Source organism: Apostichopus japonicus, chromosome 3 (genome assembly GCF_037975245.1).
Source record: "Apostichopus japonicus isolate 1M-3 chromosome 3, ASM3797524v1, whole genome shotgun sequence".
Classification (NCBI taxonomy): domain Eukaryota; kingdom Metazoa; phylum Echinodermata; class Holothuroidea; order Aspidochirotida; family Stichopodidae; genus Apostichopus; species Apostichopus japonicus.
Genome location: NC_092563.1, coordinates 29572572 through 29593729, shown reverse-complemented (window position 1 = coordinate 29593729; position 21158 = coordinate 29572572). Strand labels below are relative to the sequence as shown.

Here is a 21158-nt window from a genome sequence, read left to right as displayed (position 1 = left end):
CCATCAGCAAAAAGCAGCATAACATCACGACTACATTGTAATATATGTGGATATAACTTGTAGCCATCAGCAAAAAGCAGCTTTACATCACGACTACATTGTAATATATGTGGATATAACTTGTAGCCATCAGCAAAAAGCAGCTTTACATCACGACTACATTGTAATATATGTTGATATAACTTGGAGCCATCAGCAAAAAGCAGCTTTACATCACGACTACATTGTAATATATGTGGATATAACTTGTAGCCATCAGCAAAAAGCAGCTTTACATCACGACTACATTGTAATATATGTGGATATAACTTGTAGCCATCAGCAAAAAGCAGCTTTACATCACGACTACATTGTAATATATGTGGATATAACTTGTAGCCAGCAAAAAGCAGCTTTACATCACGACTACATTGTAATATATGTGGATATAACTTGTAGCCATCAGCAAAAAGCAGCATTACATCACGACTACATTGTAATAGTTGTTGATATAACTTGTAGCCATCAGCAAAAAGCAGCATTACATCACGACTACATTGTAATAGTTGTTGATATAACTTGTAGCCATCAGCAAAAAGCAGCTTTACATCACGACTACATTGTAATATATGTGGATATAACTTGTAGCCAGCAAAAAGCAGCTTTACATCACGACTACATTGTAATATATGTGGATATAACTTGTAGCCATCAGCAAAAAGCAGCATTACATCACGACTACATTGTAATAGTTGTTGATATAACTTGTAGCCATCAGCAAAAAGCAGCATTACATCACGACTACATTGTAATAGTTGTTGATATAACTTGTAGCCATCAGCAAAAAGCAGCTTTACATCACGACTACATTGTAATATATGTTGATATAACTTGTAGCCATCAGCAAAAAGCAGCATTACATCACGACTACATTGTAATAGTTGTTGATATAACTTGTAGCCATCAGCAAAAAGCAGCATTACATCACGACTACATTGTAATATATGTGGATATAACTTGTAGCCATCAGCAAAAAGCAGCTTTACATCACGACTACATTGTAATATATGTTGATATAACTTGTAGCCATCAGCAAAAAGCAGCATTACATCACGACTACATTGTAATAGTTGTTGATATAACTTGTAGCCATCAGCAAAAAGCAGCATTACATCACGACTACATTGTAATAGATGTCGATATAACCTGTAGCCATCAGCAAAAAGCAGCATTACATCACGTCTACATTGTAATAGATGTTGATATAACTTGTAGCCATCAGCAAAAAGCAGCATTACATCACGACTACATTGTAATAGTTGTGGAAAAAGCAGTACTACCAGGAATAAAAGTTCAAACATTGTTGTTGTATTAAAATCTTTCCAGAAAGTGTACAATATACGTGGCTGGGATGATCAAGACAAAAATAACACAAATTATTGTGACAGGTAACTACTCCATTACTTACTACAAATGTTAAACCAGAAAACCAAAGGCTTGCCTGTAAGTTTTCATTGAGGATGGATGCAAACATATCTGGCAATCTTGTGAGGGTTAACTTCTCCAATACATTCTGCAAATGATAAATCAGAAAGCCAAAGGCTGAGTAGTTCCTTTCTGAGATAGCAATGTTAAATCTGCCTTAACATAAAACAATGACCATAAACCTACACAACAACTGTGAAACATGTTTATGGGATCTTTACACTTTCACTATATCCTCACTTGTCACTAACCTAGGTTTTAATGCCCACCTAAGGTGGGTTTCATTTCCTATACCATATTATATACTATACAGTTCCACATAGTCCAACTATTGTCATACCTGTTGATTGTGCCCACCTTTGGTGGGTTTCATTTCCCTTTATCTTATAATATACTATTGAGTTCCACAAAGGCCAACTATTGTCATACCTATTAATGTGCCCACCTTAGATGGCTTTCATTTTCCTATACCATATAATATACTATGGAGTTCCACATAGTCCAACTATTGCCATACATTTTGTGTGTACTCACCTAAGTTGGGTTTCATTTTCCTATACCATTTTATATACTATAGAGTTCCACATAGTCGACCTATTGTCATACCTGTTGATTGTGCCCAACTAAGGTGGATTTGATTTCCTATACCATATAATATACTATGGAGTTCCACATAGTTCATCTATCGTCATACCTGTTGCTTGTGCCCACCTTAAATGGGTTTCATTTTCCTTTACCATATAATATACTATAGAGTTCCACATAGTCGACCTATTGTCATACCTGTTGATTGTGCCCACCTAAGGTGGATTTGATTTCCTATACCATAAAATATACTATAGTTTTTCCACATATTCCAACGATACCTGTTAATTGTAACCATCTAAGGTGGGTTCATTTCCTATACCAAATTATATACTATAAAGTTCCACATAGTTCAACTATTTTCATACCTTTTGTGTGTACTCACCTAAGGTTGGTTCATTTACCTATACCATATAATATACTAAAGAGTTCCATATAGTCGACCTATTGTCAAACCTGTTGATTGTGCCCACCTAAGTTGGGTTTAATTTCCTATACCATATAATATAATATACTATAGTTTTTCCACATACTCCAACTTTTGTCATACCTGTTGTTTGTGCTCACCTAAGGTGGGTTTCATTTCCTGATACCATTTGATATACTATAAATTTCCACATAGTCCAACAATTGTCGTACCTGTTGATTGTGCCCACCTTAGATGGGTTTCATTTTCCTATACCATATGATATACTATAGAGTTCCACATGGTCCAACTATTGTCATACCTGTTGATGTGCCCACCTTATATGGGTTTCATTTCCTATACCATATATCATACTATAGAGTTCCACATAGTCCAACTTTTGCCATACCTGTTAATTGTGCTCACCTAAGGTGGGTTTCATTTCCTATACCATATAATATACTATAGAGTTCCACATAGTCCAACTATTGCCATACCTGTTAATTGTGCTCACCTAAGGTGGGTTTCATTTCCTATACCATATAATATACTATAGAGTTCCACATAGTCCAACTATTGCCATACCTGTTAATTGTGCTCACCTAAGGTGGGTTTCATTTCCTATACCATATAATATACTATAGAGATCCACATAGTCCAACTATTGTCATACCTGTTTATTGTGCTCACCTAAATTGGGTTTCATTTTCATATACCATATAATATACTATAGATTTCACATTGTCCAACTATTGTCATATACTCGTTGTTTGTGCCCACCTAAGATGGGTTTCATTTCCCTGTACCATAAAATATACTATAGAGTTCCACATAGTCAACCTATTGTCATACCTGTTGATTGTGCCCACCTAAGATGGGTTTCATATAATATAATATAGTTTTTCCACATGGTCCAGCTATTGTCATACCTGTACAAGTTGGCATGTGCGTACAAAGTCCCAACATACACACATACATACATGTTTACACATCAACATGTGTCCATTCACAAATATACCTGTACATGTCGTAACAAACATGTTTTATTTGCTCAGAGAATAACATGATGAAAAATGAACTGAAATCTGTCATCACATAATGAGCCATTTTCAATAAATATGTGACAATGGGGGAGGGAATTCAACAGACAAAAGTGTTCAAAGTTAATGCTATTACATTTGATTTTTCAAAAGTCTGCAAACTTTGTCTCAACTGCAAAGTTCTGTATTCATTGTGCTGTGATTTGGATGGACTAAAGTAACAGCTTGAGGTACCTTATCTTACTCATAAATGTAAATATAATAAGCCATTTCATATAAAGAAGTGTTATTCGGGAAGGGAATTACGTTTGAGGCATTTATCAGTTATAGAAGAATGCGTAATTTTCTTCAACCTTTCCCTTCACGGAAATGTCAAAACGTTCTTCTAATTGAACAGCTGCTGTTCTGAAAGGATGACATTATGAATATTCATAACATCAATAAACCACATCATACCATTAATTTGCCAACGGTTGTCACAGAATTTAACATTTCCAACAACTGCTTGGCATCAAGACGTAAAGTTTCTACAATGTTCATACTGGACATATCCTCTGTGGGTTAAGGAGAAGCAAATAAAGATAATTGGTTTCAAATGAGCAGATGAAGATATTTCAAAATAGCATAAAGCTAAAGCCTTGTGATCAAAACATTGAAAAAAAACCCATCTCACTTGACAATGTGAAACTTTCAAATTTGGCACCACCATCCCCAAGGGCAAACCAACTATCTTAGACCCCACCCGTGGACTAAACATTCAAGTACTAGACGAGGAGGAATACATGTTTTTGAGAGAACAAGTTTCTTGTGCAGAAGCAACAGTGTATTCTACAGTATAACTACCCAAGATGCACATGTTTGTAATTTATAAACAGTGTTTCTGAATCATACACATCAACCTGAGGAGGGACCTTATCATTCTCATTTAAGCTTGAGCGAGGGGACTGAATTCAACACATGTGAAGTGTCAGACAAAGCCTTCAAATGTTTCATTGTAACAGTACAGTCTTCACTTCTACGATAACATCAAACATAAATAATTAATCAGGTTACGTACCTTCTCCATCTCCTGTAATATTGTCCAGTTTAGTAAATCCAGCCCTTAGTAAAGGGTGATTTTCAAACCAAGAGTTATAATGTTCTTTCAAGCGGTAGATACCAGTAACTAGTAGAGTGTATGCAGGTCTTGGCCATTTGTTGCTTGTTACCTGGAATACAACAACTGCAGTACCGATGCCATGGATGTAAAAACATGCGTAATTCTAAATATTAAACAAACAGATAAGAGATTTAAGGATTATTAGAGTAACGAATGGACCAAAGTTACATGAGTATTACTCAAATAGGGTTAGTTCCAACTTTCAATACACTCTCCTAAAGTTTTGGCTGTTTGGTCGCATATACCTAATAGCAATAGACTGCAGTAGTTGCTCGCACAACGTAGAAGCATTACATGCATTTGCATGGATTATATGCTAAATACAATTTTTCAACCAAATTTGTTGTCTCCTGAACTTTGACATAGAACAAAGTCCTCACTTACACACATACATGTTTACACATCAACGTGTGTGCATTCACGAATTTACCTGTACATGTCATCACGAACAGATTTCATTTGCCTGCTGTCAGGAATCAAACATCTCCCAGCATATGGCTTTTATTTCTTTGATTTACAGTCAGGTACTGTCTGTTCTTAGTCTATGAAAATACTTGCTTTTCTACTGCTCATGAAAAGATTATGAATAATGACTCGAAATCTGCCATCACATAATGAGCCATTTTAAATAAAGAAGTGACAGTGGGGAAGGGAATTCAAGAAACAAAAGCGTTCAAAGTTAATGCTATAAACTTTGATTTTTTTCACAAGCCTGCAAACTTTGTCTCAACTGCAAAGTTCTGTGTTCATTGTGCTGTGATTTGGGTGGACTAAAGTAACAGCTTGAGGTACCTTATCTTACTCATAAATGTAAATGTAATGAGCCATTTTATATAAAGAAGTGTTATTTGGGAAGGGAATCACGTTTGAGGCATTTATCAGTTATAGAAGAATGCGTAATTTTCTTCAACCTTTCCCTTCACGGAAATGTCAAAACGTTCTTCTAATTGAACAACTGCTGTTCTGAGAGGATGACATTATGAATATTCATAGCATCAATTAACCACATCATACCATTAATTTGCCAACGGTTGTCACAGAATTTAACATTTCCAACAACTGCTTGGCATCAAGACGTAAAGTCTCAGTTACCATCATACTGGACATATCCTCTGTGGGTTAAGGAGAAGCAAATAAAGATAATTGGTTTCAAATGAGCAGATGAAGATATTTCAAAATAGCATAAAGCTAAAGCCTTGTGATCAAAACATTGAAAAAAAACCCAACTCACTTGACAATGTGAAACTTTCAAATTTGGCACCACCATCCCCAAGGGCAAACCAACTATCTTAGACCCCACCCGTGGACTAAACATTCAAGTACTAGACGAGGAGGAATACATGTTTTTGAGAGAACAAGTTTCTTGTGCAGAAGCAACAGTGTATTCTACAGTATAACTACCCAAGATGCACATGTGTATATGTGATCTTCCCGCAAGCAGGAACTCGCGAAAGAAGCCATGGAGGCTTATAGACTCGCAAGCTGACCGAAGCCAATCTCTCGGCACACATTCATTTAACGTCCATGTCAAGAAGTTGTTATTGAACAACACCCTTGCCAGACGACACACATTGCTGTCGGCGGGGAATCGCACCGGGGATCTCATGACTGGGAGACGCCGGCGTTAACCACTACGCTATACACTCCGCCTTGTGTGTAATTGTGTAAATTGTGTAAATGTGTGTAATTTATAAACAGTGTTTCTGAATCATACACATCAACCTGAGGAGGGACCTTATCATTCTCATTTAAGCTTGAGCGAGGGGACTGAATTCAACACATGTGAAGTGTCAGACAAAGCCTTCAAATGTTTCATTGTAACAGTACAGTCTTCACTTCTACGATAACATCAAACATAAATAATTAATCAGGTTACGTACCTTCTCCATCTCCTGTAATATTGTCCAGTTTAGTAAATCCAGCCCTTAGTAAAGGGTGATTTTCAAACCAAGAGTTATAATGTTCTTTCAAGCGGTAGATACCAGTAACTAGTAGAGTGTATGCAGGTCTTGGCCATTTGTTGCCTGTTACCTGGAATACAACAACTGCAGTACCGATGCCATGGATGTAAAAACATGCGTAATTCTAAATATTAAACAAACAGATAAGAGATTTAAGGATTATTAGAGTAACGAATGGACCAAAGTTACATGAGTATTACTCAAATAGGGTTGGTTCCAACTTTCAATACACTCTCCTAAAGTTTTGGCTGTTTGGTCGCATATACCTAATAGCAATAGACTGCAGTAGTTGCTGGCACAACGTAGAAGCATTACATGCATTTGCATGGATTATATGCTAAATACAATTTTTCAACCAAATTTGTTGTCTCCTGAACTTTGACATAGAACAAAGTCCTCACTTACACACATACATGTTTACACATCAACGTGTGTGCATTCACGAATTTACCTGTACATGTCATCACGAACAGATTTCATTTGCCTGCTGTCAGGAATCAAACATCTCCCAGCATATGGCTTTTATTTCTTTGATTTACAGTCAGGTACTGTCTGTTCTTAGTCTATGAAAATACTTGCTTTTCTACTGCTCATGAAAAGATTATGAATAATGACTCGAAATCTGCCATCACATAATGAGCCATTTTAAATAAAGAAGTGACAGTGGGGAAGGGAATTCAAGAAACAAAAGTGTTCAAAGTTAATGCTATAAACTTTGATTTTTTTCACAAGCCTGCAAACTTTGTCTCAACTGCAAAGTTCTGTGTTCATTGTGCTGTGATTTGGGTGGACTAAAGTAACAGCTTGAGGTACCTTATCTTACTCATAAATGTAAATGTAATGAGCCATTTTATATAAAGAAGTGTTATTTGGGAAGGGAATCACGTTTGAGGCATTTATCAGTTATAGAAGAATGCGTAATTTTCTTCAACCTTTCCCTTCACGGAAATGTCAAAACGTTCTTCTAATTGAACAACTGCTGTTCTGAGAGGATGACATTATGAATATTCATAGCATCAATTAACCACATCATACCATTAATTTGCCAACGGTTGTCACAGAATTTAACATTTCCAACAACTGCTTGGCATCAAGACGTAAAGTCTCAGTTACCATCATACTGGACATATCCTCTGTGGGTTAAGGAGAAGCAAATAAAGATAATTGGTTTCAAATGAGCAGATGAAGATATTTCAAAATAGCATAAAGCTAAAGCCTTGTGATCAAAACATTGAAAAAAACCCCATCTCACTTGACAATGTGAAACTTTCAAATTTGGCACCACCATCCCCAAGGGCAAACCAACTATCTTAGACCCCACCCGTGGACTAAACATTCAAGTACTAGACGAGGAGGAATACATGTTTTTGAGAGAACAAGTTTCTTGTGCAGAAGCAACAGTGTATTCTACAGTATAACTACCCAAGATGCACATGTTTGTAATTTATAAACAGTGTTTCTGAATCATACACATCAACCTGAGGAGGGACCTTATCATTCTCATTTAAGCTTGAGCGAGGGGACTGAATTCAACACATGTGAAGTGTCAGACAAAGCCTTCAAATGTTTCATTGTAACAGTACAGTCTTCACTTCTACGATAACATCAAACATAAATAATTAATCAGGTTACGTACCTTCTCCATCTCCTGTAATATTGTCCAGTTTAGTAAATCCAGCCCTTAGTAAAGGGTGATTTTCAAACCAAGAGTTATAATGTTCTTTCAAGCGGTAGATACCAGTAACTAGTAGAGTGTATGCAGGTCTTGGCCATTTGTTGCCTGTTACCTGGAATACAACAACTGCAGTACCGATGCCATGGATGTAAAAACATGCGTAATTCTAAATATTAAACAAACAGATAAGAGATTTAAGGATTATTAGAGTAACGAATGGACCAAAGTTACATGAGTATTACTCAAATAGGGTTAGTTCCAACTTTCAATACACTCTCCTAAAGTTTTGGCTGTTTGGTCGCATATACCTAATAGCAATAGACTGCAGTAGTTGCTGGCACAACGTAGAAGCATTACATGCATTTGCATGGATTATATGCTAAATACAATTTTTCAACCAAATTTGTTGTCTCCTGAACTTTGACATAGAACAAAGTCCTCACTTACACACATACATGTTTACACATCAACGTGTGTGCATTCACGAATTTACCTGTACATGTCATCACGAACAGATTTCATTTGCCTGCTGTCAGGAATCAAACATCTCCCAGCATATGGCTTTTATTTCTTTGATTTACAGTCAGGTACTGTCTGTTCTTAGTCTATGAAAATACTTGCTTTTCTACTGCTCATGAAAAGATTATGAATAATGACTCGAAATCTGCCATCACATAATGAGCCATTTTAAATAAAGAAGTGACAGTGGGGAAGGTAATTCAAGAAACAAAAGTGTTCAAAGTTAATGCTATAAACTTTGATTTTTTTCACAAGCCTGCAAACTTTGTCTCAACTGCAAAGTTCTGTGTTCATTGTGCTGTGATTTGGGTGGACTAAAGTAACAGCTTGAGGTACCTTATCTTACTCATAAATGTAAATGTAATGAGCCATTTTATATAAAGAAGTGTTATTTGGGAAGGGAATCACGTTTGAGGCATTTATCAGTTATAGAAGAATGCGTAATTTTCTTCAACCTTTCCCTTCACGGAAATGTCAAAACGTTCTTCTAATTGAACAACTGCTGTTCTGAGAGGATGACATTATGAATATTCATAGCATCAATTAACCACATCATACCATTAATTTGCCAACGGTTGTCACAGAATTTAACATTTCCAACAACTGCTTGGCATCAAGACGTAAAGTCTCAGTTACCATCATACTGGACATATCCTCTGTGGGTTAAGGAGAAGCAAATAAGATAATTGGTTTCAAATGAGCAGATGAAGATATTTCAAAATAGCATAAAGCTAAAGCCTTGTGATCAAAACATTGAAAAAAAACCCATCTCACTTGACAATGTGAAACTTTCAAATTTGGCACCACCATCCCCAAGGGCAAACCAACTATCTTAGACCCCACCCGTGGACTAAACATTCAAGTACTAGACGAGGAGGAATACATGTTTTTGAGAGAACAAGTTTCTTGTGCAGAAGCAACAGTGTATTCTACAGTATAACTACCCAAGATGCACATGTTTGTAATTTATAAACAGTGTTTCTGAATCATACACATCAACCTGAGGAGGGACCTTATCATTCTCATTTAAGCTTGAGCGAGGGGACTGAATTCAACACATGTGAAGTGTCAGACAAAGCCTTCAAATGTTTCATTGTAACAGTACAGTCTTCACTTCTACGATAACATCAAACATAAATAATTAATCAGGTTACGTACCTTCTCCATCTCCTGTAATATTGTCCAGTTTAGTAAATCCAGCCCTTAGTAAAGGGTGATTTTCAAACCAAGAGTTATAATGTTCTTTCAAGCGGTAGATACCAGTAACTAGTAGAGTGTATGCAGGTCTTGGCCATTTGTTGCCTGTTACCTGGAATACAACAACTGCAGTACCGATGCCATGGATGTAAAAACATGCGTAATTCTAAATATTAAACAAACAGATAAGAGATTTAAGGATTATTAGAGTAACGAATGGACCAAAGTTACATGAGTATTACTCAAATAGGGTTAGTTCCAACTTTCAATACACTCTCCTAAAGTTTTGGCTGTTTGGTCGCATATACCTAATAGCAATAGACTGCAGTAGTTGCTGGCACAACGTAGAAGCATTACATGCATTTGCATGGATTATATGCTAAATACAATTTTTCAACCAAATTTGTTGTCTCCTGAACTTTGACATAGAACAAAGTCCTCACTTACACACATACATGTTTACACATCAACGTGTGTGCATTCACGAATTTACCTGTACATGTCATCACGAACAGATTTCATTTGCCTGCTGTCAGGAATCAAACATCTCCCAGCATATGGCTTTTATTTCTTTGATTTACAGTCAGGTACTGTCTGTTCTTAGTCTATGCAAATACTTGCTTTTCTACTGCTCATGAAAAGATTATGAATAATGACTCGAAATCTGCCATCACATAATGAGCCATTTTAAATAAAGAAGTGACAGTGGGGAAGGGAATTCAAGAAACAAAAGTGTTCAAAGTTAATGCTATAAACTTTGATTTTTTTCACAAGCCTGCAAACTTTGTCTCAACTGCAAAGTTCTGTGTTCATTGTGCTGTGATTTGGGTGGACTAAAGTAACAGCTTGAGGTACCTTATCTTACTCATAAATGTAAATGTAATGAGCCATTTTATATAAAGAAGTGTTATTTGGGAAGGGAATCACGTTTGAGGCATTTATCAGTTATAGAAGAATGCGTAATTTTCTTCAACCTTTCCCTTCACGGAAATGTCAAAACGTTCTTCTAATTGAACAACTGCTGTTCTGAGAGGATGACATTATGAATATTCATAGCATCAATTAACCACATCATACCATTAATTTGCCAACGGTTGTCACAGAATTTAACATTTCCAACAACTGCTTGGCATCAAGACGTAAAGTCTCAGTTACCATCATACTGGACATATCCTCTGTGGGTTAAGGAGAAGCAAATAAAGATAATTGGTTTCAAATGAGCAGATGAAGATATTTCAAAATAGCATAAAGCTAAAGCCTTGTGATCAAAACATTGAAAAAAAACCCATCTCACTTGACAATGTGAAACTTTCAAATTTGGCACCACCATCCCCAAGGGCAAACCAACTATCTTAGACCCCACCCGTGGACTAAACATTCAAGTACTAGACGAGGAGGAATACATGTTTTTGAGAGAACAAGTTTCTTGTGCAGAAGCAACAGTGTATTCTACAGTATAACTACCCAAGATGCACATGTTTGTAATTTATAAACAGTGTTTCTGAATCATACACATCAACCTGAGGAGGGACCTTATCATTCTCATTTAAGCTTGAGCGAGGGGACTGAATTCAACACATGTGAAGTGTCAGACAAAGCCTTCAAATGTTTCATTGTAACAGTACAGTCTTCACTTCTACGATAACATCAAACATAAATAATTAATCAGGTTACGTACCTTCTCCATCTCCTGTAATATTGTCCAGTTTAGTAAATCCAGCCCTTAGTAAAGGGTGATTTTCAAACCAAGAGTTATAATGTTCTTTCAAGCGGTAGATACCAGTAACTAGTAGAGTGTATGCAGGTCTTGGCCATTTGTTGCCTGTTACCTGGAATACAACAACTGCAGTACCGATGCCATGGATGTAAAAACATGCGTAATTCTAAATATTAAACAAACAGATAAGAGATTTAAGGATTATTAGAGTAACGAATGGACCAAAGTTACATGAGTATTACTCAAATAGGGTTAGTTCCAACTTTCAATACACTCTCCTAAAGTTTTGGCTGTTTGGTCGCATATACCTAATAGCAATAGACTGCAGTAGTTGCTGGCACAACGTAGAAGCATTACATGCATTTGCATGGATTATATGCTAAATACAATTTGTCAACCAAATTTGTTGTCTCCTGAACTTTGACATAGAACAAAGTCCTCACTTACACACATACATGTTTACACATCAACGTGTGTGCATTCACGAATTTACCTGTACATGTCATCACGAACAGATTTCATTTGCCTGCTGTCAGGAATCAAACATCTCCCAGCATATGGCTTTTATTTCTTTGATTTACAGTCAGGTACTGTCTGTTCTTAGTCTATGAAAATACTTGCTTTTCTACTGCTCATGAAAAGATTATGAATAATGACTCGAAATCTGCCATCACATAATGAGCCATTTTAAATAAAGAAGTGACAGTGGGGAAGGGAATTCAAGAAACAAAAGTGTTCAAAGTTAATGCTATAAACTTTGATTTTTTTCACAAGCCTGCAAACTTTGTCTCAACTGCAAAGTTCTGTGTTCATTGTGCTGTGATTTGGGTGGACTAAAGTAACAGCTTGAGGTACCTTATCTTACTCATAAATGTAAATGTAATGAGCCATTTTATATAAAGAAGTGTTATTTGGGAAGGGAATCACGTTTGAGGCATTTATCAGTTATAGAAGAATGCGTAATTTTCTTCAACCTTTCCCTTCACGGAAATGTCAAAACGTTCTTCTAATTGAACAACTGCTGTTCTGAGAGGATGACATTATGAATATTCATAGCATCAATTAACCACATCATACCATTAATTTGCCAACGGTTGTCACAGAATTTAACATTTCCAACAACTGCTTGGCATCAAGACGTAAAGTCTCAGTTACCATCATACTGGACATATCCTCTGTGGGTTAAGGAGAAGCAAATAAAGATAATTGGTTTCAAATGAGCAGATGAAGATATTTCAAAATAGCATAAAGCTAAAGCCTTGTGATCAAAACATTGAAAAAAAACCCATCTCACTTGACAATGTGAAACTTTCAAATTTGGCACCACCATCCCCAAGGGCAAACCAACTATCTTAGACCCCACCCGTGGACTAAACATTCAAGTACTAGATGAGGAGGAATACATGTTTTTGAGAGAACAAGTTTCTTGTGCAGAAGCAACAGTGTATTCTACAGTATAACTACCCAAGATGCACATGTTTGTAATTTATAAACAGTGTTTCTGAATCATACACATCAACCTGAGGAGGGACCTTATCATTCTCATTTAAGCTTGAGCGAGGGGACTGAATTCAACACATGTGAAGTGTCAGACAAAGCCTTCAAATGTTTCATTGTAACAGTACAGTCTTCACTTCTACGATAACATCAAACATAAATAATTAATCAGGTTACGTACCTTCTCCATCTCCTGTAATATTGTCCAGTTTAGTAAATCCAGCCCTTAGTAAAGGGTGATTTTCAAACCAAGAGTTATAATGTTCTTTCAAGCGGTAGATACCAGTAACTAGTAGAGTGTATGCAGGTCTTGGCCATTTGTTGCCTGTTACCTGGAATACAACAACTGCAGTACCGATGCCATGGATGTAAAAACATGCGTAATTCTAAATATTAAACAAACAGATAAGAGATTTAAGGATTATTAGAGTAACGAATGGACCAAAGTTACATGAGTATTACTCAAATAGGGTTAGTTCCAACTTTCAATACACTCTCCTAAAGTTTTGGCTGTTTGGTCGCATATACCTAATAGCAATAGACTGCAGTAGTTGCTGGCACAACGTAGAAGCATTACATGCATTTGCATGGATTATATGCTAAATACAATTTTTCAACCAAATTTGTTGTCTCCTGAACTTTGACATAGAACAAAGTCCTCACTTACACACATACATGTTTGCACATCAACGTGTGTGCATTCACGAATTTACCTGTACATGTCATCACGAACAGATTTCATTTGCCTGCTGTCAGGAATCAAACATCTCCCAGCATATGGCTTTTATTTCTTTGATTTACAGTCAGGCACTGTCTGCTCTTAGTCTATGAAAATACTTGCTTTTTTACTGCTCATGAAAAGATTATGAATAATGACTCGAAATCTGCCATCACATAATGAACCATTTTAAATAAAGAAGTGACAGCGGGGAAGGGAATTCAACAGACAAAAGTGTTCAAAGTTAATGCTTTTAAATCTTTCTATCACAAGTCTGCAAACTCTGTCTCAACTGCAAAGTTCTGTGTTCATTGTGCTGTGATTTGGGTGGACTAAAGTAACAGCTTGAGGTACCTAATCTTCAGTGGCGGAGCGTCCATACAGTCAGGGGGCGGATGCCCCCCCCCCCCTGACGGACTCAAATGGACTGCTGGCGCCCTTTTCAGCTTTTTACCACTTTTTACTTATTCGCGATTATTGCCTTTTTATATTGTGCTCTCATCTACCTATTGACATTTGCCACATTATTTGCAAATAAGCATGGTCCGGAAAGGCTCATTTCCGGCGATCTAGGGAGTATCTTTACTCAAAAAAAATCTGTACGCTCCGCGCCAACCCGTGGTGGCGCTCCGCTTGGATAGCGCTCCTACAGACCATTCTCGCCCCCTCTGACCAATACCCCTAGCTCCGCCACTGCTAATCTTACTCATAAATATACAAATAATGAACCATTATAAATAAAGAATTTTTTCGGGAAGGGAATCACGTTTGAGGCATTTATCCGTTATAGAAGGATGCGTTATTTTTTCAACCTTTCCGTCACGGAAATGTCAGGTTTCGCTAATTAAACAGCTGCTGTTCAGAGAGGGGTGACATAATGGATATTCATGACACCAGTACACCATACCATACCTTGAACAAAAGCAATACTAGATTCAATTTGATCACATGGAGACAGAAAGTTGCAGCACCAACCAAAGTTGAAATACCACCTGTGGTTAAAGAGACAGAGAGTCAAATATAGATTCTTGGTACAAGCATTAATCAGATATTAAGAAAACCCAAACAGTGACAGTGCTCAATACGTGTATTCTACAGTATAACTACTCAACATGCACATGTTTGTAATTTATAAACAGTGTTTATGACTCTTACAGATTAACCAGATATTAAGAAAAACCCAAACAGTGACAATGATCGCGTTGAATAAATGTAAGATTGACCTATCATACCTAAACAAGTTTTTTAACTTTGTCTCAACTGCAAATTTCTGAATTCATTATACTGTGATTTGGTTGGACTAAAGTAACAGATTGACGAGGGACCTTATTTTTCTCATTTAAAGGCATTGAAGACTCACCCCAAATCGCGTGCGGCGCTCTGAAAAAGTTAATTGTCCGTTTCCGCAAGTGGAGTTTTTTTCTTGTCGCTACAAAATGCAGACAGTAATAAAACGTGATACCTTACCTCCATGCTTTTATCTAGACATGAGATGTCCATCGCTGCTATCATAAAGGTAAAACCTCCATGCTGCTATGCACACTGTGTTGTGGGTATTGACCGTAGCTGTATGTATTGACTGTACACTAGTGTCTAATTACATACGGTAGCGAGCTGTTTGGTGTTTAACACTTCTGTTACACCTCAATCGAAACTAGGTTAGATTACCGCCATGAGACGTTTCTTTGTGCGCGAGTCTTCACACCCTTTGAGCTTGAGTGAAGGGAACTGAATTCAGCACATGTGTAGTGTCAAACCATGGAGGTAAAAACAGAACAAAGCCTTCAAATGTTTCATTGTAACAGTACAGTCTTCATTTCTACAATAAAATAAAACATAAATAAGCAATCAGACATTTTGTGGTGGTTACCTTCTCGATCTCCTGGAACCTTGTCCATTTCAGAAAATCGGGCCCATGGGTAAGGGTCATCTTTTCGAAAGTAATCGCCTTTTAAGCGAAAGAGACCAGTGACTAGTTGTAACAAAACAATTATCAAAGAGAGTAGCAGAGTGTATGCAGGTCTTGGCCAATTGGTGCCCGTTACCTGGAATACAACAGATGCAGGACCGATGTAATGAATTTCACTCAAGTCATCTTTCTAAATATTAAAAACAAACAGATCAGTGATTTAAGGCATAGAGCATTAACGAACGAACCAAATCTACATGAGTATTACTCAACAAAGGTATCAATTTTGAAGATATTCCCGTTAAGTTTTGGCTTTTTGAATAATTACCTAGAAGCAATAAACTGAAGTAGTTGGTGGCATAACGTAGAATCATTACATGCATTTTCATGGATTATATGTTTACTAAACAATGTTTCGACCAAATTTGTCCTCTACTAAACTTTTACATACATGTAATTCCCTTGTGCTCAATAGAGGAAATATGCAAACTATCTATGAGAACGTTGCAAGTTGTACTTCTTCAAGTATCATGTTTACATAGGTTTTAACATGTTTTTACTTCTGCTGAACTTTGACCATCAACGTAAACTTAGATTTCATCTACTTGAGGGCCAAAGTATAAGATGCACCCAGGGTTTCCTCCTTTGCTCCAATAATATTCCAAGTGCAGTAGACCTCAAATGACATTTACAGTGGTTCAAGTTCAACTTCTATCATAATTTTTCACTACATATCATATAAGTATATAGGAAAAAAAACATCATCATTACTATTGTCATTAATACCAAGACATGGGTTGATTTTCTCCCTCCACTTACAAAAGAAGAGTCACAACGCTTTGTTGAATAAATGTATGACAATTTTGGTCTGCAAATACTTTACGTACCTCAGACCCGGCCCTTCTAGGGATTACACCAATTGGTGTGCTGCTTAGTGTGTTATGCCTCAAGATATGGGTCTTCACCATGACCATACTACAAGAAAAGGAAATTAAAGAATAACCAGAAGGCAAAATGCATTGAGGTTTCGATGACTTCAATGCACTAGACTTCTGCTTGTTAGTATAACCAGAACTAGCTGATACAATAACACTATGGCATGCTAACACAGGTCAGTCTACTGTACGTGGTTATACACACCTCCATCAAAAGCAATAGGGTTCTTGTACTCAATGTTATGAATCCACACACCAAGTATTACAAAACCAAACCAAATCTCTAATAACTGTGCACATTAGGGTTGCAGAGGAGTCCACTTATGGACAAGTTAGATTGGAATATGCCCACGAAACTTCAAAGAATCAACTTGAAAGAAGCCAATACAGGTCACTGGAGGTCAACCTGAGGTCAAAGGTCACCCAAATGCAGTTCGACTATTGTACTACAATAGCGTAACTCTCAACCCTGTCAGTGGTAGTTTCACAAGTTATCGGGAAAAAACACATTTTGACCCATAAATGACCTTTGGTGACCTTGGATCACATCACGGTTATTTTTGAAAATGTGTCCCTACTTCATTCACAACTTGTCCTAATATACCAGCCATGTCAGACTTCGTGACTAGAAGTTGTTGCAAAAATTAGCATAAGTTGGGAGTTTTTTTGCACATAATCAACCTTGAATGACCTTGAATGACCCAATGGTGTTTATCAAAAATTTTCCCCTTGATGATGTGCACTCTGTCCTAAAATCCCAACCTTGATGGACATTTGGTTCTCACGTTATTGCAAAAATACTAGTTTTTGACCCCTAATTGACCTTTGTTGACCTTGGATCGTATTACCGTTATGTTTTGAAACGATCCTTTACCCCATTCACAACCAGTCCCAAATTATCAACCATGTCGGACCCTGTCAGTGGTAGTTTCACAAGTTATTGAGGAAAAAAAAACACATTATGACCCATAAATGACCTTTGGTGACCTTGGATCACATCACGGTTATTTTTGAAAATGTGTCCCTACTTCATTCACAACTTGTCCTTATATACCAGCCATGTCAGACTTCGTGACTAGAAGTTGTTGCAAAAATTAGCATAAGTTGGGAGTATTTTGCACATAATCAACCTTGAATGACCTTGGATGACCTGATGGTTTTTATCAAAAATGTTCCTCTTGATGAGGTGCACTCTGTCCTAAAATTTGTATGGCCTACAATGTACACACATAATGCTATTGCTAGAAATGTATCAAAACCAACCTTTGGCCCTCAAAACTTGAGAACTGGGTGTCCGATTGAAGCGGGAGTTGGTTTCCCATATTCAGCACAAAAAGCTCTATCAAATGTCAACATTTTTAAACTTATCTTTGTTCTGTTTTGTTTTGCCCCGTATCTCCTAAAATGAGCATATTTTTAAGATTTGACCTTTGAACTTTTGACCTCGCAGTCAGATGTAGTTTGACACGCTGATTCCAAAAACGCACACACACATACATACACACACGTGCGTTTGTTTTGCTATCCGACCGAGGACTTAAACAAAAGAATTTCAGGTCCTCGGTTGTGATTTCTAAAGAATCAACACGTCCTCGGAAGAATTCTATTGTATGGGGGTATTGTTAAAGTTAGGGTACGTGGATTTGAACAATGGAAAATACAATGGGGTCCTCGGTCTGAATGAAACACAAACACCCATACACACATACACACAATCTCCGCCTGCATGAATGCATAGGTTACGATTTCATCGAAACCAAAAACTAACAGAACATAGTCACTGTCATAATAATCAGAATCTCTTTCGAGCTGCGAGGGGTAATGTCACAGGTATTGTCTCAACCAAACTGAGATGGAAACAATATTATTGATAGCTCATACAACCTACTTTAGGTTTTCTCAGTCTGTTAAGTAATCTTACTGACAGATTTACATATTATCTGTTCAGCATTGCAATGCTCAATATGCACAATGCAATATGGGCAAACTAATAATATACACAATTTATTTAAACACTGTTCACAGACTGATGTATACCATTCTGTGTTTATTAGGAGTCATATTCATTAACATTTTTCACCTGATTTTTTGTTTTTGCTGAACGTTATGTCATGAAGAAAAATTACTAAATTAACATAGGCACTAAATTAACATAACATAACATAAAATCACTAAATTAACAAGCAAAGGGAACACTACTGAGGTCTGCATGATTAATCATACATTTAGTAATTTTACATAACCGTCATGTAAACCTAATGTGACTCGTGAGGCCTTCTTGGTAAGTTACACCTGCAGCCTGCCCTGACCAGGTGACTACAATTTCTTTATTCGAGTATAAATTACAAACTTTATAAATAGGATACATAATCATGATACATAAAAGACGTAAACATGTACAATCATGAAAGCATGAACAAATAAGAAATAAGATGGAGGATTAGAAGTTTGAGAGATTACAAGGATTATAACAGAGATTTTTTGAATAGAAAGGGCTGCTCTGTAGATAATTGAGTTCTTAAAAAGCATAATTCTGAAAGTTTGTAATATAGTAGGACTTCGTAGATTGTACTTGTTGGATCTAATGCACAGAGAGATCAACTCGGAGTGAAGTGGGTGATCTTTAGAACTATGCATATTCTTAGCTAGTCTTATAAATTCATTTTAGCAGCAGTGTTTACTTTACCAACCAGGCTTTCATAGTCTAGATTAAATATATTTGAGCAGTATTTCAAGAAACTTCTGATTCTTTTCTTGTCCTTTTCAAGTAAAAGGTGATACCAGTTAGGACTACATATACAATCACTGGCAGAATTAATGAGTTGACAACATTATCTCTTACATTGGAATGAAAATAGGGCGTAATGTATGCGAACGTTAATACAATATAATACACCTTAGACATCGTATTAGATATATGGTTCGTAAAGGTTGACTTGGCGTCAATATCAACTCCTAAGATACATAGTATGAGATACCCGCTCAACAATTGAGCCTTGAACATAAGTTTACTGAACCCTGGTCTGAATGAGACCTTGATGCTTAATGTTAATGTTCTGAATAATTAATTCTTTAGATTTCTTAGCCTAACAATGTTACACGATTGTTAGACCTAGTCATAGGCATCTTGACTTATTGTCAGTGACCAACTGTTTCTCGAACATAGTTATTCATTCACGAGTTGGTGATAGATCTTCGACTTACGCCTAACGTTACAAACTTAAGTTACAGTAGCCACTAGCTTAGGAATAGATTTTTATACTGGTTGGTATTGTTTTTTTCTCGCACTTACTTTTTTGGGTTCTTACCGGGAACTCGTATTGGAGAACCCGGTAAAAGCTTGTGGTCTGCAATCAGGATTCTAAGTTACCTTTAAGCCTACCGTAAGTAGGTGATGCTTTCACATCAGAGAACTCTGATGGATTGTAACGTGGCATATGCACACTCCTAATCATATTAGAGTCTATATCACTCCGCCCGAGTGTTCTCCTATCTCAGAAAAAGTGCCAAAAAGTAGCAGGAGAACATCTTTTTTGATATGTTATCAATCAGGATCTGGTTTTAGTGGCTTGCATATTGAAGAGCATGAATGGAAAGTACATGTAGTGCACAAATTTGGCCAGTTAAAGCAATTTTATAACCCTGCAAGGCTCTACAGCAACAGCGTACGAAAACTGTTTACTACTGAGTGAAGAGGTTTGTGACGAAAACTGCCATCAGGTGTTGCAGCTGTGAACTTCTCCACCTCAGGGTAGATAATAACATGTAAATCAATTGCATCAGGGGTTGTGCCCACCAAAATAAGCTCCACCTAGCGGATAAAAGTGATACGGAAGCTTCATGTGGACTGTGATTTACTGCAAATTTTAATTGGTGTTTCTTTCTACAAAAAGGTAAAAACTCTATAAAAAGGACTAGGTATTCATTCCAAAGTTTCTTGAAAACACTTTGTATTTATATCAGTCACGTTTATGGACAATTATGATGATTTTTCGAGGTTAAAACTCGGCTCCACCTTATGATAGCAGCTCAGTAACGCGATTGAGTGCGGAACTTTTATAGTATCGACTTTCGATCGAAGTTTAGAATGACATATCGATAACTGATGAGTCTAATAGACCTGGTTATTTATGTTAAGTATCCTATGTATTAATTTCAGCCAGCTCCACCTCAGGGTAGTTCACTAACGCCATTGATAGTGGAATGTTTTTAAATTCGATTTTGACCAAATTTAATACTTTTTTTTTTTAAATAGCTATAACTTATGACTGTAATGGACCTGTTTATTTATTGTAAATTATGTTTAATACCCTATTTATTGTTTTCTTGTTGCCCCCTTTATACTTGAATCAGAGTTTAACTTGTGCTCTCCCTTA

The 21158-nt window shown here is 36.7% G+C and overlaps 1 protein-coding gene across 2 annotated transcripts; it reads right to left on the bottom strand.

Moving 5' to 3' along the window:
* Window positions 1-1148: 1148 nt before the first annotated feature.
* On the bottom strand, window positions 1149-20466 carry LOC139965796 (uncharacterized). 2 transcript variants are annotated; one of them, XM_071968505.1, is made up of 17 exons: window positions 20075-20466; window positions 16735-16822; window positions 15809-16037; window positions 14851-14930; window positions 13402-13606; window positions 12801-12898; window positions 11685-11889; window positions 11084-11181; window positions 9968-10172; window positions 9368-9465; window positions 8252-8456; window positions 7651-7748; window positions 6535-6739; window positions 5669-5766; window positions 4553-4757; window positions 3952-4049; window positions 1149-1552 (listed from the first exon to the last, which is right to left on the bottom strand). In XM_071968505.1, the coding sequence occupies exons 2-17, from the start codon at window positions 16819-16821 to the stop codon at window positions 1316-1318; spliced, it is 2451 nt and encodes an 816-aa protein (XP_071824606.1). In that variant the 5' UTR covers window position 16822; window positions 20075-20466; the 3' UTR covers window positions 1149-1315. The 2 variants fall into 2 exon arrangements, with proteins under 2 accessions (XP_071824606.1, XP_071824607.1); XM_071968506.1 differs by having other exon boundaries at window positions 1155-1552; window positions 15809-15983; window positions 20075-20465.
* Between the last annotated feature and the right edge of the window lie 692 nt (window positions 20467-21158).

Bases quoted from the DNA above. Each gene is read 5' to 3' on its own strand.
- LOC139965796 (XM_071968505.1), bottom strand. From the start codon at position 16,821: ATGGTCATGGTGAAGACCCATATCTTGAGGCATAACACACTAAGCAGC. The intron at 13,607-14,850 runs GTATGGTATGGT...TTTAATATTTAG, and splicing joins TAGTATTGCTTTTGTTCAAG to AATTACGCATGTTTTTACAT. The intron at 7,749-8,251 runs GTACGTAACCTG...CTTAACCCACAG, and splicing joins TATTACAGGAGATGGAGAAG to AGGATATGTCCAGTATGATG.